The sequence below is a fragment of the Neovison vison genome, chromosome 1 (genome assembly GCF_020171115.1).
Source record: "Neovison vison isolate M4711 chromosome 1, ASM_NN_V1, whole genome shotgun sequence".
In the NCBI taxonomy this organism is placed as follows: domain Eukaryota; kingdom Metazoa; phylum Chordata; class Mammalia; order Carnivora; family Mustelidae; genus Neogale; species Neogale vison.
Window position 1 is genome coordinate 103,348,979 of NC_058091.1, and position 23,428 is coordinate 103,372,406.

The 23,428-nt window shown below is 37.0% G+C and overlaps 1 protein-coding gene across 2 annotated transcripts in view; it reads left to right on the forward strand.

Moving 5' to 3' along the window:
• PRIM2 (DNA primase subunit 2) overlaps positions 1 to 23,428 on the forward strand; it is a 381,685-nt gene that overhangs the window by 246,381 nt on the left and 111,876 nt on the right. For both annotated transcript variants that reach the window (XM_044253579.1, XM_044253588.1), the window contains exons 9-10: positions 16,478 to 16,550; positions 21,781 to 21,966. In XM_044253579.1, coding sequence (XP_044109514.1) covers positions 16,478 to 16,550; positions 21,781 to 21,966 — 259 coding nt within the window. The remainder of the gene's footprint in view (positions 1 to 16,477; positions 16,551 to 21,780; positions 21,967 to 23,428) is intronic.

Genomic DNA, 23,428 nt, shown 5'->3' on the forward strand with positions numbered 1-23,428 from the left:
CATTTTATTACCATGTCAGAGACATCTGTATGGAGAATGGCAGTTGATGTGCATAGTTTTGACACTTTCTGTTGTACAAAGTAACCTTGTGATATGCATTTCAAGCATATTGAATTCTTTTTTGGGTGTCTAAAGGTAATGTTTTTCTTTTTACCTTCCTTTTGCTTAGGTCAAAATAAGAAAGAATACTACTTGATTTGAAAGGTTCTAATAATAATCTTGTTATGAGAAAGTAATCATCATTGGTTTGCATGACTGTATAGTTGAGATGTTATCTAGAGGAGATAGACATTAGGCAGTTGAGACTGAGATCATTATTAGGTCTAATTTTGTTTAGTGCCTCTAAAGATCAAAGAGGAATGATGAATAGCATTTTAATTAAATTTATCAATAAGACTAATTTGGGACATGATAGAAATACCTGTAAAAATTAAAGTAGCTATACAAAGAAATTCTCAGATCATTTTTACATGACTTAGACACTCAAAAGAGAATTAGTGTATACTCTCCCATCCTACTAAGCTAGGATATTGCTTACAATATATATTATTCTGAGGATGTAGAAGTGTTGTGTCCATATTTTCTTAGTTGAACCTAGTTCTCTAGTTAAAAGTTAAAGAAAGCACAGAGAAACACTTTGCTTCAGTGTCTTATGGAAATACAGGCTTATTTTTATCATTTGTAGTGTCCATCCATTCATCAGTAACTGAGTGCCAATTATGTGCTTGGAATAAAAAAACAAGATTTAGTTTCTCTTCCCAAGGGATTTCTAGTTTTGACTTTATTTGAGAGTTAGGAACTTAAACACGGTTCAGAATTTGTAAACCTTTCTAATAGAATTAAACACAAAATATGTGACTTTATTATTTGAACCATATTTCTCATGGAATTTTTTCTTTAAACAATGGGGTCATGACTTAGTTGTTTTGGATTCCATACTCCTAGCACAGTATCATGGCTCCCATTGGACTGAACGTTACTCTCACTTGGGGGATGATGTTGTCACTAATGAAGGAGTATAAAGGAAGAGTAGGGATTAGGGAATGAATGTGGTTGCTGAGATTCCAGGTTCAGTAGTTAAAGACATATTGGACTTGTGCCTGTGGAACATATGGGGGGAATGTTTAGTAAGTAGCTGAATATAGACCACAGTGTAAGAGTGAGGTTTATACCAGAGAGAGACATTTGCTAATCATCACTGTTTAGGTGGTGGTTAAAATCAGGGCAGTGGTTGATATCACTCAGGAGAGAGTATAGAGTGACAAGGGGACATGGCCCTGAATAAAACTTATACATAGGACAGCAGTGTTTAAGTAACTTGTGATGGGCAGCAATGAAGGTAGGAGAGAAATTAAAAGGGAAACCAGTAGAAAGCGGGGAGATATCATGAATGAATAGGAACACAAGAAAGGACAATGGGATAAAAGATGCTAAGGGAAAGATTTCAAACAGGAATGGTAAACACCATCAAACACCACAGAAAATTCAGGTTAGAACTACATAATGTCAGTTCGGTTAGTCATACGGGAGCCATTGGTGGCTTAACCACATTGTAATGGTACTGATGAAAAATTAAGAGATGAGAAATTAAGCTGTGAAAGTATAGGGAGTGTAGATTACTCTTGGCAGAGCAAGGACAGAAAGAGGATGACATCTATGAATTTCATAGTTGAAGAAATGGTGTTTTTTCCTTACGATTGGAAAGCTGGACATATAGAGGTTAAGGGGAAAATCATGTCAGTGGGACTAAGAGGAAATAATTGAACGGGCAGGTTTTTAGAAGAGGTAGGAGGAGATGGGACCAAGAAATCACACTGACTAGAGTTTACAGTGTACTTTCCAACCTGGGTTTTTATAGTTCTTACTCAGACCATCTCATCCCCAGAGACCATTCCTTGATAGATGGTCCTTTATTATTATTATTATCCCTATTTCTTTCAAGATTTTATTTTTAAGTAATCTTTCTTCTCAGTATGGGGCTTGAGTTTACAACCCTGAAATCAAGAGTCACGTGCTTCACCAACTTAGCCAGCCATGTGCCCCTCATTATCCCTATTTTAAAGTTTGGTGATGGAACTTTAAGAGGTTCGTGTTAAGAAAATACAATTTTTCGGGTTTTTTTCTTTTTCAGGGTCTATATTTCTCCTCTCTTAAAAGGATGAATGAGTTATTTCATAAGACTTTACTATTTTTTCGAAAGTGTTACTAACAACTCCTCTATTGGAAGAACTAAATTTGCTTACTTACAAAAAAAAATTTTCCAAATGTCAGATGGATTTGTGTAAATCATCATCTCTGCTTTCCTCAAAGTACCTATCATTAGGTGTGTCATCTAATGGGTCACATTGCACTGACTTTAGTGTTGTCCTCATCCATCACTGCATTTTCTAGGGTGAATTGTATAGTGTACTGATTTTTCAGTTTGGAGAGACTCAAAGGTCTTGGGCTATGTTCCTGTGAAAGTAGAAATTTATTGTGAATAAATATCTTTGCCACCCTAATTTTAGTACCTGTGGGATAATATTTATATAATGGTATTAGACTATCAAGGGCATATGTTAAAGATTATTTTTGTTATGTCACTTAAAAATTAGTAAGTATAAATAAGTGAGACTAGGGAGGAAAACTTGCAGCTCACCTGTGAGAACTTTAGTTGTGTGATCAAAAAAAAATTTTTTTTTTAAATAATGCCTTTCTCCACAGTGTGTAGATCTTTGTCCTTCAACTCTCCTCCTCAAGACTTGAAGTCAAATAACTAATTTTAAAAACATGTATTATACTTTCTCCTAATTTTGTTAGCATGTTTCAACCCAGCAATGAAATAGAAATCAAAGAAGGATAAAATAAGCTAGCGAAGTATTGCCTTCAGTAAATACGTGGACTGCATCACATAGATTAACTGGTAAATGCATCCTGAATTTGTAAACAGATGTTTCTATTAACCTTTATTTTAAAATCATTTAAAATAATGAAAGCATCTTCCTTCATTTGGTATTATTATAGACTCCTTTGTTTCCTAATGCAGTACATTTGGTTAATATGTACCCCTTTCTATTTACTTCTCTAAAGTTCTTGCCACAGATTTTATATCAAATGTAATCTCTGTACCTAATCTTTCCCAGTATCCATAGTGGTACAGTTCTGTTTCTTTTTGAATTAGTTCTCATTTTGAAGTCAGAAAATTGTGTGGGCATTCACGTGCTAGAAAAAGATTTAGTGCGTCGGGACTTCCACCAATTGAGGGCTGAAATGAATGTCTCATTCATGTGGTCCACTTTCTTTAGTTGCTTGTCAGCTCTTTCTCATCACCTGTTCCGGCCTCTAGCAGTACTTTGAACAATTTATTTCCTTTCCTACGTGCGGCAACACAAGCTTTTATAGCTCAGTGATTATTGTGAAGGTGTTATAGGTGCCTTGTAAGATACTAATAAATTAGGAAGTATTTTCTTTTCCATTATTTATTGTTTTTGAATTATTCTTTGCCACCTCTCTGTGGAGAATTCATGCCTCCTTAGAAATCGACTCTGTATGGAAAATGTTCATGCCTTCTTAGAAATGTACAAAAAGCATTTGTTAAAATCAGCCAGTTGTGTCAATGGCACTATGAAGGATGCTCTGATTATATACTAAGGAACTAGCAAATATGGTCTGCTAACAAATTTATATTCTGTCAAGGGAAGACCATTTTATAGGCACACATCTCCCTAAACACACACAGCCCTCCACCCAAAGCTGTACGGGAGCAGTTGCCGTATCTTAACCAAGGAGAGTAAATCGTGTTTGTGAGGGGTAGAATCTGTATGTGGATCATGTTACAGATTTAATGCCATTTAAATGGTTTCTGATAAAACTTATAGGCACACTGAAATTTGGCAAAATAGAAGAAGTGAACCCTGCCTTACTAGTAAAAGTACTGCTAGGCTTTTCTAATTTTATGTAATTATAAGTGGTTAAATAGTAAAAAAGTTATTTTTCTCTTAATATGTCATAATTAAGTATAAAATTTATTCCCATGGGTCTGGTTGCAAGTGGCTCTAATAATGCTTTATTGAAGATATGTCTATTTTTACTGAACCATTCCCATTTTATTGGGTATTTGTAGGTGTCTATCTGTTTGTTTGTTTTTTGGTTGTATAAACCTGTGAAGAAAAACTAAAGAATGTTAGCAGTTTCTGTATGGCCAGATAAAGTAAACTGGGAGAAGAAATGTCATATTGAAATTAAATTCCTTCACAATGAAGGAATTTAACATAGATGTTGTCTAGCAGATGGAGATTAAAAACAAAGAGCAGCAGCACAAACTAGGTGGTATATAGTTTTTAAGAAACAAGAGAATTCATTAGTCTAAGGGTGTCATGTTTCCCAGGCAAGAAAGTGGCAGAGTTCTTAAGTGGAACCAGTGACTTGAAAAAGACAGAATTGAAGAAGCTGAATTTTAAAATTTTATTAATGCATCTAGATTAGAATCTTCTGTTGTAGCCATATCAAATTACCACAAATTTAGTAGAGTAAAACAACACATTTTTAAATCATATAATTCTATAGGTTAGAAATCTAACATGGTCTCATCGAGAAGAAATCAAGATGTCAGCAGGGCTATGGTCCTTACTGGAGATTCTGGGGAAGAATTTGCTGCCAAGCTTATTCATAATATTTAATTGAGTTCCTTAGAGCTATGGGTCTCAGGTCCTCGTTTCCTTGCTGGCTGTCAGTCAGGGTCCTGTCTTCGCCCCTAGAAGCTGCCTTATTCCCAAGGCTTTCTAAGAACCCCTGGAGGTCTCTTTCTGGTCCTTGCATTTGGGTTCCCTCACAGAACCAGCAACCACATACCAGGTTCTTCTTAGGGTTCAGACCTCTCTCACTTCTGCTGCTGCTGCATCTTTCTGCTTCCATCCTGAGAAAGCCAAACCTCATATGATCGGACTGGCCCACATAGATATCCAGGATGGTCTCTCCATCTCAAGGTCTTTAACCTTAATTACATCTGCGTAGTCTCCTTTGCCATGTAATCTAACATATTCATAGGTTCCAGGGACTAGAGGGCATTGATCTGCCTATTACAGTGAGGGGGTTCTTTTGGGGGATTAAAAACAGCTTTTCCATCACTTTTCATTGGTTTTACAGGTAAACCACCACTTTTAATTTATACAGAATACTAAATTTTCCTGAGGATTTTTAGACAGGTTAATTCGCTTTGCTACCTCAACATGTTTTAAAGTGGAAAAAAGGGTTACAAATGATTTACAGAAACATATATATATATATGTATATATATAATAAAAATATATTTACAGAAACACAAATTGGTTACTGATTTTCTTTTTAATGATGTAAAAGGAAAATAGGAAGATCTTTCCTGTCTCTCTGACTGGCTTTGTAGCCATGGCAAGCAAATATGTCCCATTTGTAAATAGTCGACTTTGTAATGAGATTGTGCATAGTGGCTGTGACTCATGGAGGTACTTTGGTGTGAGAGCTATTTGGTAAATATATGGTCATAAACCTTTTAGCATTCTAAGAGTTTGTTTTATTATCATTTATCTGACATATTTTAAGGGAGCTTCTACTCGGTGCAAGACATAGTGCTAGATTCTAAGGATGCATATTTACTTCTGTTCTTACAGGGCTTAACATTGATCAGAAAACAGTTGAAGAATTTTAACTAAAGTAATGACAATAAATAATAATGCTTGTAGAGGAATGGCTTCTGTGTGAGTACATAGTGTCATGGAAATAAGCCTTGCGGAGTATTCTTGCAACTTACCTATAACTAGAGGTTTTAGGTTTCTGTTAGTCACCTGATTCTATAGTTTCTTAGCGATTTCTGGATTGTGGATGCTGGTAGTCTTCCTGGAATGCAAAATTTATGATTACTTATGCTTTTCAAGTAGTTTTATTACCTGCATTTATGAAGTTTCCTATTCTTCACTTAGTGTTTTTCTTTAAAACATTGATAGTCCTCCAGTTAAGTAAAAGAAAATTAGTTAAAATGATGCTGTATGAAATAACTTTCTTAAAAAACCGAGAAAGCATTGTGATATTAACTGTAATATATTAACAGGTAAAAAGTAATTTGTTTAGTGCTGTGCTTTCTGTAACGATGGAAGTGTTTTGTACCTGTGCTGGTCCATCCCGGTTTATTTACAAAACAAAATTAGGTAAACTGGGGTTCAGAAAGACAGACTACTAAGACTCACCAGAGGTCTAATGCCCTCTCAGTTGTTTTATAACCACTATTTAGAAATTTGTTCTATAGAAGATAATACAAAGTGAATAAAAAAAGCTCATTTTTAATTGAGCTACCTTGGTCCGTGCCATACTGTGTACATGCATTCTAAAGGAGGCTTCTAAGGACATCCATCACACGAGTCTAAGAGCTGTCTTCCCAGATCTTCTAGAGCTCTGCCTATAATCACCCGATTTAAAGCCCCTTCCGCAGTGCTGTATGATATTACCTTAGTCTTTTTTCTTCACAGAAACGTCACTAGCTGAAATGATCATTTTTGTTAATGTTTATTTGCCTGCATCATAAGCTCCATGAGAGCAAGAAATTTGTCAACTTTGTTTTCTCTTATCTTTCCATCACTTACAACAATGGCTGGCAAAATAAGACCTCAGTGAACACTTGAATGGGTGAATGAATGGGAGAAAACACTTTCAGGTTTTAAAAATTTTACCTCTTGTGCTCGCTTCGGCAGCACATATACCAAAAAAATTTTACCTCTTAGTTTTTTTAAAGCTACTGTTAAAAAAAAATTCAACTGAATGAATTTTAAAGAACTTAACTGGCTTTTTTTCAGTGATTCATGAATCGGGCATGAATTCTAGTCTAACAGTCTAGTCTAACAATTCTAGTCTAACAGAAACGGGCTGTAAGGAGCTTGTACAGAATGGAAGACCTCCATAGGCAAAAGGGAGTAGGAACAAGGAAATTATACTAGATAAAAAGAGGCTTGACTATTGCAAGGTCACTTTTCTATAGGGCATGGAAGGCGTCTGTCAGGCAGATTACCTAACTAGTGCTGATTAGGTGATTCCTGATTCGCTGGTTTAAGATTCCATTTCTGGGGAGCGCAAAGTGTATTGAAGTCTTAAGTTCATGTTGTGGGGGCTTAGTGTAAGTGACTTCATTCTGGGACCTGTTGTCTTATTTTTAACACTACTAAATTTTGAGAATGAATGAGATGGTAGTTGAGACAGAAAGCTGGTGGCTTTTCCCTCATTTCCAAGGAAAAATTCTGGTAAAGATTCCACCTTTGCAGAAATTCAGTGCTGGTTTTATCCTTTGGGGGTTTGGGACTCTCATGAAATCAGGAACTAATCATGGAGGACTGAGAGTACTTTCTGTTTTTCAGGTTGACCTCAGAAGAGAAATCCCCTGTTTTCCTCCCCAATAAATTCAGATTTTGAAAACATACATTTAAAAAGGAAACAAAAGGGGTGCCTGGGTGGCTCAGTGGGTTAAAGCCTCTGCCTTCGGCTCGGGTCATGATCCCAGGGTCCTGGGATCGAGTCCCGCATGGAGCTCTCTGCTCAGCGGGGAGCCTGCTTCCTCCTCTCTATCTGCCTGCCTCTCTGCCTCCTTGTGATTTCTATCTGTCAAATAAATAAATAAATCTTAAAAAAAAAACCTATTATGTACTTTGATAGTTTTATCTATGAAAGGAAAGCTTTAAGTATTATGAACCAGTATAAATGGCTGTTCAAAGCCAAAGAATTATATAGGAAAAACATGTGACTTCTGGACTGTGACTTTAATTTAGGTCTTCATTAGCTCTCCCCTTCATCTCATCTTTCTCCTGTTCCTCTCAGAATCCCCAAAATCTTATGTGTCACTCTCGACCTGCAAGAACGACAGGTAGCCTGGTCTCTTGTTAATGTTGCTTTTTTTTTTTATTCTCATACCACACTTGCTTATATGCAGTAGGGCACCCTATCAGAAGACAGATATTCTCAAGACATCCAATCACAGACCTGCTGCTAGGCTTCCCCTAGTTAGTCTATCCAGGGTCTGCTTTTCCTCCCCCACATGGGCTGCCGCTGATATTGACTTGTTTACGTGGAGGTCTGTTTTGGCACTTGGCCAGGCACCATCTTGCAATGGTGGGAACTTCCTTGGCCACAGGCCGTCCCCAACACTTATGTCCCTGGTTCTCTGCTGTTATTAGGAAACAGATGTGAGGGGTAATCCTAGAATGACATAAACTGGTGATAGCCAATTTCAGAAACATTCTACATTCTGTAAATTACTTGTGAGGGAATGAGAAGGTACCCATTAATTTAATGTATTAACTCTGTTCAGTGTTGGAACTTTATTCCATGGTCCCTCCACCCCTCAATTTTTCATTACCACTCTCTCAGGCAACGTTTTCTTACTGTAGTCATTTGACTGTTCTAGGTCAACACCAAATCAGAAGAGCTTCTCTTTAGGGGTCATTATATTACCAGAATATACACTAAGAACATAAAGGGATATAAAAAATTTACTTATGAAAATGGAGATGTTGTTGGGGGCTTAAATGTGTATATTGAGGGGCGCCTGGGTGGCTCAGTTGGTTGAACATTTGACTCTTAATTTTGGCTCCGGTTAAGATCTCAGAGTTGTTAAGAATGAGCCCCATGTCGGACTCCATGCTCAGTGCGGAGTCTTCTTGAGATTCTCTCTCCCTCTCCCTCTGCCCCTCACACCCCCTCAAAAAAATGGGTATATTGAAAATACCTATGTAAGGCTATAGTTTGTATCTTATAAGGCTGTTTGTATTTTAGTTTTTAAGTCAATTTTATTGAGGTATAATTTTATATACAATGAAATGCACTAATTTTAAGGTATACTCTTTAGGGTATAATGACTTGACTTTTGTAAGGTAGAGGCATTTTTGACAGAGAAATGAGATGCAGCTTTTAGCTGTCTTACAGTTAATTGGCTTATTGCAGCTTAGAAATTGGAATAAATAGGAAAATACGGAAAAACGAAGCCAACCTAAATTAAAGTAGAAGTTGTGCTGTCTATAGTTCTTACCCAGTATAGGAATATATGAGGCTGATTTTTATTGGATATAGTCTCTTGGAATCATACAGATTCTCTCAGTTGTAGAGAAATATAGATCATTACACTGTGTATTGTCTGGCGGTAGTTTTTGGGGGGTTTTTTAAATGTAAAATTGAGTAAACTTCATGCTTGTGGAAAAATAATTTACATTCAATTTATACAGAATTTTATTGATTGTGTTCTCATTTGGAATAACTGCAGGGAAAATCACCTGGGCTAACACCAGTTGGATACCATTTACTAGGGATTTAGCTTGTAAAAAGAAACTCATTTCAGTTTCAGTGGTGACAGCTGTTGAGTGAATTTTCCTGTGATATCCTTCACAGCAGGAAATGATATATTGTAACTTCATCTTCCTTGATATCTTACCACCCGGTAAATCCAAAGTATAGGGACTGTACTTTCTAAATATCTGAATAGCCTAGCTTATGTGGGCAGGCTGGTTTTTTTCCCAAATCCAAAATTGTGGGTAAAATTGTGATTGCAAAAGTGGATATATGGGTGATACACAAAACCTTTGTTTCCTCTTTTCTGAAATTGTTTTTTCATTTGTGCCATGATCGCACCTGGCTTTATGTGAAAAGGTTGTTTTGGAACTTGATATACTTTTATAGAATGATGTAGGAGATTATAGTGCATTTTGAAAGATGTATTAGCTTACTTCTTAATGGTTCATATAAATATGTTTCCTTGATGCAGAGATCAGTTTTGATTACTTGTGATGCATTCTTCACTGCTTTTTTATTTTATAACAGTTTTTAAGATATGATAAACTGTAGGCTGCCAAACAGAAATAGTGTTAACCTCTTTAGGTTCAAGAGTACTGAGAAATGCTTGACAAAGAAAGGAAATATATTTTATATGCTGTTGTTTTATGACCTTCAGAATCTATCTGTTGTTGGGGAAGGAGGGCAGAGAGACCTTCCCTGAGGTTGGGAGAGGAATTCTTTCCAGTCTGGCCCAGGGTTTTGCTGTCATCCGTATTCATATCCCACCTACCATGCACGGCTTCTTACAAATGAGAGAAGAATGGACAGTTATAATTAGGTGTTGAAGTGGGCGGCAGCTTTCCAAACTCCCAAATAGAAATGTATTAGAGCTTCCCCCACCAAAAAGAAACATTTCAGGTTACCTCCAAATTAATCAGAATTCAAGATTGCATTCTGAATACTTTAGGTGGCAAACTGTGGGTAAAGTTTAAAAACCTGATTCCTAAGTGAAATGTGAAAATAAGCACATTTGCAATAGACTTGAGACACTTCCCTTAGTGGACCCAATTGCAGTTTTATTCTGCTTATGACTAGCAGATACCAATTTTAACTTGAAGTAAGGGTAAGTCAGTTGGCTGTCATACAGGTATGCCTAGTGCCCAAGAGGATTATTTGATTGCTACATGTTGTTATGCCCCCCTCCTACTGTATAACAGTACTGTCCAGTAAAAACATGAGAGCCACATGAACCAAATGTAAGCTTCATATGTAATCTTATGTATGTATGTACTTATTTGTTTATTAGGGAGGGGGAGAGGGGCAGTGAGAGAGGGAGAGATAAATCTTAAGTCGGCTCCATGCCCAGTGTGGAGCCTGACATGGGGCTTGATCTCACAACCCTGAGATGATGACCTGAGCTGAAATCAAGAGTAGGATGCTTCACTGGCTGAGCCACCCAGGAACCCCCAAATTTAAAAATACCTAAGTGAAATTAATTTTAATACTATCTTAACTCATACCCAAAATACCATTTCAACATGTAATTAATACAGAAGATGTTTAATGAAGTGTTTTACAATATTTTTTTCATACTAAGTCTTTGAAACCCATGTATACTTTACATTTATTGAACTTCTGAATTCAGACTAAGCTACATTTCAAGTGCTCAGTAGTCATATTTGGCAGATGGCTACTATATTGGCCAGTGTAACTCTACAAGATTGGATTCCCTTGAAATTTCCTCTGTTCAAGGTTAAATTTTTATACTTTGGAAACTTTCTAAGAGTGAGTATAGGCAAAACTTTCCAGATCACGAGGTTATTCAAGGACATCTAAGTTCTCTTACTTCAAGATTAAATATTTTATATGATAGTATAAAGGAAGTAGGAAAGAAAATGTATTTTCTTCCACTATTCAGGAGAAGAAACTGGTAAATGTTAAGAATAAAGAAAATCAATAACCAAAATATTTAAATATAATATATTTAGGACTGAATGAGCATGACAATAATGATGGCAATTTGAGTGAAGAATGTGATAAACTTTTTAAAAGATATCTCATTAGATCCTCGCAACAGCCCTTAAGAAAAGTACTTTTGTGATCCCTTTTATGATCTCTGTCTAATAGTGGGGAAACAAAGAGAATAAAAGGTGTTTACCAAGTCACACAGATAGTGAGTGTATGCAAGCCCATGACTAGTGGATTCTGAAACCTGTAATCTTCATCACTCTGCTTCTTCCCTTATTCTGTTGTGCCCCCATGTCTGGCTTGGACAAATTGGACCTGGAAAATGTATCAGACACAGAGGAGCTGGAGCTAATTCCTAAAATGTTGTAACTATGCCGTGACTCCTTGTTTACTCCCTCGAGTTTTCATCCCTGGTTAGAAAAGGAGAAAATGAAGTGATTACCTGTGAAAAGCTGACTTTCGACCTTCCGTTTTGTCAGTTATGCCCTGTGGCATTTATATCACAGTAGTGGAGCTCGTGAATACTACTCTTGGAGCAAGGTGTGATGATTCATCTTCTGCTAACGATCAACACCACAGCAAGAAACGACTGTTTTTTCCCTTTTTTTTTCTTAACCTGGTAATCTTGCAGTGAGACTCACAAATCCACTTTCATGTAACTACTTCTTGTTTTCAGCTCTCAGTTTCAGTACTCAGAAACAGTTCCCTGTTGAGTACCTAAGTGCTCATATTGATATTTGTGGTGCATTGAACAGGACTTGAATTTCTGTTGTTTCTGCCTTTCACTCGTGATTCGCAGATCAGATATATGCAGATGTATCTGTTGCAGATTTATCTATATGTATATCTACTGTATTTTTATTCTATAAATTAGATGTTGTGTATAGTGTTTTGGGAAAACTCCAGTCTGTGTTGATATGATTAATTATACCTTCCTGTGACAGTCATCCCTCCGTACCCCACGCCCCCCGACCCCCGCTGGATTGAGTGAATTTAATTTAAAATAGGGTCATTTTAAATTTGGTCATGTAAATATGTATTATGTATATTTTGAAAGGCTTTTCAACCTTTGAGTTTTTAATTTATTTGAAACTGTTATTTTTATAATTTTCTATTTACTGTGATTTTTTAGCTGTATTGGAAAACTAACTGGGCTTACCTCTTACTATTTAACGATCAAGGTAATAAGGAGGACAAAAGTTCCTTAAATGTGACTGAGTTGTCATGGAAATCCTTAATAAATGATTGAGTGGCTAAAGGGACTCTTAAAACTTTTGGGGTTTTTTTTTTTTGTTCGTTTGGATTTTTGTTTTGTTTTTGGTAATTAGAATTAGATGAGGACAATGACTGGGATGTGGGAAAAGTCTGCTATAGAGAGTATGATAAAAACTAAACTTTGGGGGCTCCTGGGTGGCTCAGTGGGTTAAAACTTCTGCCTTTGGCTTAGGTCATGATCCCTGGGTCCTGGGATCAAGCCCCGCATCCGGCTCTCTGCTCAGCAGAGAGAGCTCAGGGAGCCTGCTTCCCTCTCTCTCTGCTTGCCCCTCTGCCTACTTGTGATCTCTCTCTGTCAAATAAATAAATAAAATCTTAAAAAAAACGATTTTACTTATTTATTGGACAGATCACAAGCAGGCAGAGAGTCAGGCAGAGAGAGAGAGAGAGAGGAGGAATCAGGCTCCCCACCGAGCAGAGAGCCCGATGCGGGGCTCAATCCCAGGGCCCCAGGATCATGACCTGAGCTGAAGGCAGAGGTTTTAACCCACTGAGCCACCCAAGCGCCCCTGGAAATTGTTTTTGTTGTTAAAAATTACTATGCCTGTGTTTCCGCAAACAGTGATTAAAAAGTATTCATAAAATTGATCTATTTTTTTTAATCAAGAAAATAATATGACAGTTCATTATTTATGTTTTTGTTCATTAGTGTAGCAGCTGCATTCATTTGGAAGTAGGATGATAGAAAGTTGACTTGAACATTGAATGTGGTATAAAGGTGCCTCACCTTTCCTGGGTACCTCTTAGAAGTCTCATTTAGTGACATCCCTTGACACTTCAAGTAAAAGCCCAAGATCCAGTTTCATGAGCTAATGTGAATTGTTCTTAACGATTTTTATTCATTATGGTGGTATTATTTGTTTTTTTCTTCGGTCTTTGCCGTCCTTTCTCCACCTGTTGCCATTACTTCAGCCTCTCACCCTTTCTTGCCTGTAATAATGCAATATTCTAACTAAATTGCTGTTGCCTAGCCCCTACCCTTTTTAGTCATTCTCCACACTGCTTGCTTTTTCAAATGTAAATATTTTTGTAAATTCTTGCCTGTAATTTTTTCCTAATTCTTTGTTGCCTCCATAGTGTTGGATACAATGCTTCTTGTGATTTGCCTTTCTTGTATCTGAGGTTTCCTGCCATCTCGGTTTCATCTATCCACTCCTAGTTGAGACATGTATTAAATAGCTGTGATAGACCAACTCCCTAACTGAGACATGGGTTGTGCCTTCCGGTCATGAATGAGCGGAGGAGAAATCTCAGTCCTAATTCTGATGCTTAACATCTTCATTTGCATCATTTTTCCTCCCATGGGTTTCACGCTCGCCCTTACTGGGTTGGCTGGGGCCATCTCTCTATTAATATTTTTAGAAGTATGATGTCTATATACAGTTTCCTTATATTGTCGGTAGTTAGTTATATCCTCCAGTAGGCCTTTGCATTAATCATTGTTACCATTCTCTTTAACTTTTTTTTTTTTCCCCCTTGGAATTTAGCTCTTTTGCATAGCCATCAAAGTATTAAGGGACAGGCATTTTACAGTGCCATTCAGGCATGTGTGTGTCCTCTTAAATGTCTTCTTTTTTTTTGTATCCTGCAATAATCTGGACTGAGAACTTTCTTGTAGTATGCTATATTTTCCTTTGTCTCTGTTTACTCAGTAACTACACTTATGTTTATACATCATGTTGCTGTTTGTAAGAGAACATTTGCATTTGTTAAGCATTTTGATCTGAAACAATCCTTTTAGATGATTGTGGTCAATCAGTAGCCGGAGAAGAGAAGCCAGGTCAGCAGAGTGGCCTGGTCCTTCACAGCAGTAATTGCTTACCTCCACAGGCTCATGCTGCTTCCTCCCCTGTCCTGTCTTTTGTGTACTTCCTGGCCAAGATTGCAGTTGCTCTGTGGTCTGGAATATGATTTTCTGATTTTCTTTAGCACTTTGAATATATCATTTCATTTCTCCAGCATTTCTGTCACTTAGGCAGTGCTGGCATCATTAGTTCCAGTTTACAAATGAGGCTAGTAAATGACTTGCCTTGGTTTGCCAAACCAGTACATTCAAAAACAAAACCAAAGATGGATCTTCAGATTCCAGGCTACTGCTATTTTCATTGCCTCATGCTGCCTCTTTGCTCTACTGTAAGATATGTTGGAAAGTGAAAGATGTCTTTATTCTAGGGATTCTACTGAACCAACTCTCTGGTTGGACTCTGAATTAAAATGTAAAATACTTACATTAAATGACAACTGGTGGCTTAATTTAGCATGAGGTTTGTATGCCATGCTGCTACTTTGATAAAAGGAATGGATGGAATCCGAAGATACAATAATTGTCAGAAATATGTCAAAAATATGTGAAGGGAGAAATAATACCAAGGGCAAGAGGATGTGTTTTAGGGCATGGGATCATTCTGTACTACTCTCTGGCATTCCTTCCGCTCATCCTGCTCTCAGAGTAATTCTCAGGCCATTCTTAGCCCATGGAGGGAGGACTCTTGGGAGGGAAAATCTGCATTTTGAACAGTCTCCTAACCAGTGACTGCAGCATCCCAAGATATACTCTAGTTTTGCTTCATAATTCATACCCATTGTTTAATCAGCAGATGGACTGATTACAAGAATTGTAGCCTTTCTGCAGAGTATCTTGAGTGTGCATATTGTTCAGCAAGAATCTGTACTGAGCAAGTATTAAGCAGAGAGTCTGGAATTCTTTATGATTGTAATGATGCTTTACTCCAGAATTTCCCTTTAGTTGTGGATCTGCATAAACTTTGGTTTGATTGTGGTTTTCAATGTAATCTAGCAGCTGTTGTTCGTTATGTCATACCTGAATATCTGCCTCTGAATCAGGGTTGATGGAGGTGGGCATTGTGTCAAGGAGCCTATAATTTGCAAGGGTAGATGGCTTTAGATAGTATATACCATGCTGTATTTCGTAATTTGTAAATAATGCAACAGGAAATGTATTGCAGGGAAGAGGATGGAATGGAATAGTGAAGAATTGGAATGGAGAATTAAAAGGTGGAGTTCCTCCTGCACTGCTGACTTCCTTTCTGATCTAACAAGTTTCTAACTCTTCTGAGCCCCCATTTCCTCATTTGTCAAATATAAAATAAACATACTCTCTCAGGGTTGTTGTGAGGATGTAATTAGAGGATATAGATAGTCTCTACCCATGTAAAGTGCTATTCAGATGTCACTTGCTTTGCTAAACAGTGATTGCCATATGTCAGGTCCTTGAACAGAAATTAGGTCAGGGGTGCCTGGGTGGTGCACTTGATTAAGCTTCGGACTCTTGATTTTGGCTCAGGTCTTGATCTCTGGGTCATGAGATCCAGCCCTTCGTGGGCTCCGTGCCCCGTGCAGAATCTGCTTGAGAGTCAGCCTCTCCCTCTGCCTCTTCCCTGTGCTCACATGTGCTCTCTCTCTCTCTCAAATAAATAATCTTAAAAAAAAAAAAAAAAGAAATTATCGCAGGCTAGACTTCTTATCAAGACTGCAAAACAGGCATTATTGTCCCCATTTGACAGATTATTTACCAAATAATTACCAAATACCAAATTATTTACCAAATTATTATAACTTGGGATAGAGTTTACAGAACTTACTGAAGGACCTATGTTAGTAAGTGATGGTTCCTCATTTAAGCTCCAGTTTATTCTTTGCTGTGCTGCCATGCTATTAATAAGGGATCAGTAGTAGAGATTTGAGCTTTAACAACAGTTTGCATTATGCTTATAGAAATAGAATGTTACACTAGGAATTAGGAGATCCAGACAGTCACTATATTTTTGTATTACTTTTGGGTAAGTTATTTAAGTGTATTCTATTAAATACCTCGAAAACACTTGGCTGTGTTTCTGTTTAAGATTGATGTGTAAAATGTCTTATTGTGATTTTAATCTGTATCAGAATAAATTTCCTTTGAAGTGATTAAAATATATCATACAAAACCCATTTTAATATTTTCTTTTTATTTTAGTCATTCTTACACTGGTCAAGATTACAGCACACAGAAAAATGCTGGGAAGATTTCTTTGGATCAGATTGATTCGGTAAGCATCACATCCTTGTAATAAAACGTAGACCTTTGTCAATGAGGAAGCACAGATTTTCTTCAGAGATTATTTTGGGGTGAGAAGATGGGAGATATTGTCATTTCATTGCTTGCCAATCATTTTTAAAGGAGATCCTCTATGTTATACATGTGATTTTTTTTTTTTTAAGTTACAGAAAAACCAAACTTAGTTAGAAAATTATTTGTATTGTGATAGAATTTTTTTTTTTTTTTTTTTTTAAGAGGGGGAAGCAGGGTCAGGGCAGAGGGAGAGGGAGAGAGAGAATCTGAAGCAGACTCTCCAAGCCCAGTGAAGAGCTGATGGGGGGCTTGATCTTACGACCCTGAGACCATGACCTGAGCTGAAACCAAGAATCGGATGCTTAACTGACCAAGACATGGCAGGTGTCCCTGATAAACAGATTTTAAGCATTTATTTCAAAGGGGAATTCTTTTAATTGATGATAGCTAAAAAGTGTTTGTGTGTTTATATTTTAATATTTTATAAATTGAGGGGTACCTGGCTGGCTCCTTTGGAAGAACATGTGACTCTTGATCTCTGGGTTGTGTTTGAGCCCCACATTAAGTGTAGAAATTACTTAAATATATAAACTTTAAAATAAATTGAGTGAATGAGTGAATGCCCACCTACCTACCTACTAACCTACCTACCTACCATCCTTACATACGGAGAAGAGGAGAAATGGGAAATACTAAGTATATCAGTTTGCTAGGGCTGCTATAACAAAATACTACAGACTGATGCCTTACAAAACAGAATTCTATTTTCTCACAGTTCTGGAGGCTAGTATCCTGAAATGAAGGTGTCGGCACATCCAAGGACTCTTCCTTGGATTTTAGATGGTCACCTTCTTCGTATGTTCTCACGTGTTTTTCGCAGCATGCTCCTGGATCCCTGGTGACTCTTCCTCTTCTTGGGACACCAGTCACATTGGACTAGGGCCCCAACCCTATGACCTCATTTAACCTTAATTACCTCTTTAAAGACCTCATCTCCAAATACAGTCACATTCTGGGATCTTGGGACTAGGACTTCCACATATGAATTTTGGGAGATTACAGTTCATTTCATTACACTGAGTATAGGCTCCTGTGCTTGTATTGCCTCTAGATTAGTGGACAGCTCATTTCAACTTCACTCTGTGGTTCTATAGTAGAAGGAAAGGGTAGCATACTTGACTAAAATTTATAGAATTTCTCTTGAATGCATTGTAGAATTTCTGCTCTGTCCCAAAAAGGGAAACCGCACCAGCCATAAATAATCTTTGTTTAGATAGTTACCAAATTATTTACAATAAATTAAAAATATACTGACATTTTAATGCTTAGACACAAGAAAAAGGTAAGTAGGGAGAGACCAGGAGTTTTTAGAGACCAGAATGAATAAGTTGTTTTCCTGTTTGGAAAAATTATAATCAAGTATTTGCAGTTAATATGTCTAGAAAATAACAATAAGTTGCCCACTTTGTACAGTTGAATTGGAATTTGTTCTTAAGGATGCTGCATTCTTTACTTTTCTCAAACAGTTATTATCTCTAACACTTCTTCCCTGCCATACGATTTATATTTGTATTATATGAATGGTTAGAAGTTAATTTTATTCCTAATTCTATCAAGATGTTTTCCCATTCATAAGCAGCTATGAACTTCAGTGGATACTGTGGGAAAGCATAGAAATATAATCATTAATTCATTTGCTGAATGTATATTGAGCCCATCAATTATGTACCAGCTACTGTGCTGTGGGTGCCGAGGTGAATGAAACAAAAAATTCCTCTCCCTTCATGAACCTTACTTGAGGGAGGTGTAGACAATGTAGTAAATAATAAATAAGCAATGTCATGATAAATTATCTTAAGTTGCTATGATAATCCTATCTGTGGGTTTCTGTGTGAGACCCTGTGCTAAATTGATAAAGATACATCTTTATCTGACCTCTTCCTAACTATGTTGTCTCATTCATTAACACACCCCTTGATATCCTCAGTTTCTTCTTCAAGTGTTTTTAGATTTTTCTTCTAACTGAAATCTGACTCTCTCAATGACACTGTTCCTCCAGTGGCCCTCTCAAGTGGAGGCTGTCCCCACCCACACCCCGGCCCTCCACCATCTTAATTTGGTATGAGATGAATGTCTTCCTTGGTCCGTATTACTATTTCCAAATCATTTCTCTGCCTTCCACTGGCAAAGCGCCAGCTCCTTCTTTTTTTTTTTTTTTTTAAAGATTTTATTTATTGGGGCACCTGGGTGGCTCAGTGGGTTAAAGCCTCTGCCTTCAGCTCAGGTCATGATCCCAGGGTCCTGGGATCGAGCCCCAGATCGGGCTCTCTGCTCAGCAGGGAGCCTTCTTCCTCCCCGCTCTCTCTCTACCTGCCTCTCTGCCTACTTGTGATCTCTGTCTGTCAAATAAATAAATAAGATCTTAAACAAAAAAAAAAAAAAAGATTTTATTTATTTATTTGACAGACAGAGATCACAAACGGAGGTGGGGGGGAAGCAGGCTCCTTGCTGAGCAGAGAGCCCATGCGGGGCTCAATCCCAGGACCCTGGGATCATGACCTGAGCTGAAGGCAGAGGCTTTAACCCACTGAGCCACCCAGGCACCCTCCTCCAGCTCCTTTAAAGCACTGTAATCCCATTATGCCACCTGATAGTTATCCTTGTTGCTGGTGCCCCCACCTCCTGCCCTCATCCACTGTAGCACACTGGCATGGTCTGTTGTACTAGCACTACTCTTGTTATTGTTCCTGGCCTCTGCAATATCCATGTTAATAATTCATCCATAACCTGGTCTTAGAATTCCTTTGTCTGCTCAGTATCCACAATCATTTTTCTGTCCCGTTGTTGCCAACCCTAGACCCTAAATTTTAAATTTCTGTTATTTCAACTACTTACAAAGTCTCTTTTAAGTGTCTTCCTTGCTTCTCTATATAGTCTGTTCACTATACAACAGCCAGAGTTCTCTTTGTTTTCAGATCATGTCAGTATTCTGACATACCCTCTATTGAGTTTCCATCACATCTAGACTAAAATCCAAATTTATAACTATGGCCTATAATGTCATGTACACTTAAGATTCTAACTTCTTCTCTGTTCTGGCCCGCTCACAGGTTCCAGCCACTGGACCTTCTTGCTATCTCTTGAGCAGATCATGTTCATTCCTTCTCAAGGTCTTAGCTTTTGTTTCCTTTACCTGGATCTCATTTGACTAGAATCCTACTTAAAATATATATCTTAGTGCAATTTTATCTCCTCAGAGAGGCTTCATTGGCTACCCAAATTAAAGCATTCCTCTCTTTTTTATACTTAATCACATAACTCTGTTTCCAGGGATTTTGGAATTATCTCTATTTATGTCTGTGTTCACTGTCTGTCTTTTCCCATTAGAATGTAAGATCCTTGCACTGCTGGTTTCCCAAAGCTATACACAGAGTAGTGTTCAGTTGATATTTAGTGATTGAGTGAGTAAAAAGTATTTAAGGAATTGTGCCAAAGGAAGCTGAAGTTGAACTGAGTCTTAACAAATGGTTTGGCTTTGACTAGATGGCCTGGGGAGGAGAAGGGGTAGTATCCCAGGCAGGGTCAATGGAGTGACAAAAGTGAGAAAGGTACAAAACATGACTGTGTGATCATGGAATAATCTAGCTGACTGGAGCAAAGGCTTTATATTGGTATAGTAGCATACTGGCCTTTTTTACTCCTCACAGTGCTTCCATGGCACTCGATTTATGCCTTTGTTAGAGCTCCCATTATAATTGATTTATGAGAGTTAACTTGTATAGTAGTGACTGTTTCCTTTTATTTCACTTAAGTGAATTAAAGGGGAAAATTACATGCTACTCTTCTTATTTCCCAAACCACCCAATACCTGTTTGTTCTGTTACATATAATTGAAAAGTAGTTAGTTACAGACATTGACAGAACCTTGCCTGTTCCTACTAAGGATGTTAAATTTCAGTGGTGTTTTTGGATTGGAACAAAGTTTAAGAAAAATAATTCGGTAATAGTATGAAGGAACAAGAAGGAAGGCATGAAAACAGTAGTCCTGGCAAGGCAGGATAGAGGCCTGACTGGACTAGGTTGGGGATAGAAGAATTTCAAAGTTGTTAATATGAGAGGTTGAAGAAACTGAATGTTCTCTGCAGGGAGCAGCAAAGAGAAACAAAGTGAGACCTGCTCCCACTTTGGCAAAGTTGAACTTGCCAAGGATTACATGAGGGGGTGAGAATTTAAGTCTTGGAAGAAGGATATTGAGAAAGTAAAGAGAATGCAGCTGAAACCATAAATGGAAAAGTTGTTCTTTTTTACTAATGATTTCTTTAATACATTTTTTTGAACTTACCTTTTGAGAACGATTTCTCTTACTTTTGTGTTCTACTTTGTATTTAGATTATTCTAAAATTTCATCTGTGATTCAGCAATTGTGTTTTTGCACATTTATCCCAGGGAAATGAAATTTCATATTCATACAAAAACCTATACATTTCATTAATTTGGAATAGCCCCGAGCTCAAAGCAACCCAGCTCCTTTAACAAGTGAATAGCTAAGCAATTTGTGGTACATCCCTACCATGGAATATTATCCAGCAATAAAAAAAGGAATGGATGCTTGATACTTGCAACAATTTAGATGAATTTTGTGGGAATTATGCTGAGTAAAAAAGCCAAAATATTATATACTATATAATTCTGTTTATATTAACACTCTTGAAATGACAAAATTATAGAGATGAAGAACAGATTAGTGGTTGCCAAGTGTTAGAGAGTAGTAGGGGCTAAGATCTCTAAGACTAGTGGATTATATCAATGTCAGTTTCTTGGTTGTGATAATAGTTTTGCTAGATATTACCTCTGGGGGAAACTGGGTGCCTGTTACTTCTTTGTATTATTTTCTTACAACTGCATGTGAATCTAGTTATCTCAAGAAGTTTAATTAAAAGTTAAAAATAAATAAGTGAAATACATTTTAATAATACATTTTATTCAACCCAGTATATCCCAATTTTTGTCATCTCAGCATGTAATCAGTATAAAAATATTAAGAGAACAGTTAGTCTGTAATTACAGTATATAATACTTCCTTATCGTTTTTGTTTTTACTCTAATAAGAATGAATTTATAATTTGCAAATTAGATTGGATTTGTAAGAGATATTGTGAGAGACCTGGTAAATCTTCCACCTAACAAAAAACTTTTTTGTCTTGTAGCTTTCTACCAGATCCTTCCCACCTTGCATGCGTCAGTTACATAAAGCTTTGCGGGAAAATCACCATCTTCGTCATGGAGGCCGGATGCAGTATGGCCTCTTCCTGAAGGGCATTGGTTTAACACTGGAACAGGCATTGCAGTTCTGGAAGCAAGAATTTATCCGAGGAAAGATGGACCCAGACAAGGTAGTTTTGAAAAATCAGAGTGGTAACTGAAATTTTGATTTGGTTTGAAAACTAAAGGTCTCTTGTCTATTTTTAAAATAACTCTGAGATGTAGTTTAAAATTCTGAAAGATAAATGTGTCTACAATTTCATTCAGGTAAAAAGAAACTCCTGTATTAATCTAATAGATGCTAAACAAAAGATTGAGAAAGTTTAATTCGAAGAGTTAAGAATGAAACAGCAATGTAAGATGTCTAATAATGCTTTAAGAAGGGTGTGATTCATTGTAGGTATACAGCCAGGTCATTATCACACTGGAACTGGGTTCTGAGTTTTAAGATAGTATGTGTGGATATAACATGCTTACATAAACAGTGTTATTTTCAGGCTGAGGATATATTGAGAACAAATAAAACAATTTTAGCTGTTTTGTATTATGTTATACAGATTCTTTCATTGAGCATTTTTAGATAGACATCACTAGGAACTTGAGAGCTGTTTTTCCATCTATGCATAGTATTCAGGTTTCCATTCCTGTTCCTTATTTCTCTGTAGTGGTTCTAGCTAATAACATTTTATTTTGGAAATTTTTTTTTGTACCTTCTGTGCCATGAGTCAAGTTTTTAAATGCTTATTTTTTGGTTTGCTTCTTCCTAGAAAAGATAAATTATAGAACAAAGAGTATTTACCAACTAAATTTTATAATGATACTTAATTATGTCTTCTATTAGTTTGCTAGAGCTGCTATAACAAAATACCACAGACCGAGTGCCTTAAATAACAGGAACTTATTTTTTCACAGTTTTGAAAACTGGAAGTCTCAGATCAAGGTGTTGGCAGATTTGGTTTCTCCTTAAGCCTTTTTCCTTGGCTCCCAGCTAGCTAGCTCTCTTCTTGGTCTGTCCTCTTGTGGCCCTTTCTCTGTGTGTTCAGTTCTCTGATATTTCTTCCTCTTTTTATAAGGACACCAGTCGTATTGGGTTAGAGTCCCACCTTTACGACCTACTATGTAGCCTTCCTTAATTACCTCATTTTAATTTTTTTTTTAAAGTTCTTATTTAACTTTAAGTTGACATACAGTGTAATATTCATCTCAGGTGTACGATATAGTGAGTCAACACTTCATACATCACCTTGTGCTCGTCACAAGTATACCTCCATAATCCCCGTCACCTGTGTAAACCCCCCCCCCCCCGTAACCGTTTGTTCTCTGCAGTTAAAAGTCTGCTTTTTGGTTTGCCTCTCTCTCTTAATTACCTTTTCCAGTGCTCTGTGTCCAAATATAGTCACATGAGTTGTTAGGGCTTCAACACATGACTCTAAGGAGGATACAGTTCAGTTTATAACACAATCTCGCTTTATATTTTTTAACAAGTTCAGATTCTTTTAATATATTACAAAAAAACTCAATTTTTACAGGTTTGTGAGTGTGTGTGTTTTTTTTTAGATTTTATTTTTTGACAGAGAGAGTGAGAGAGGGAAC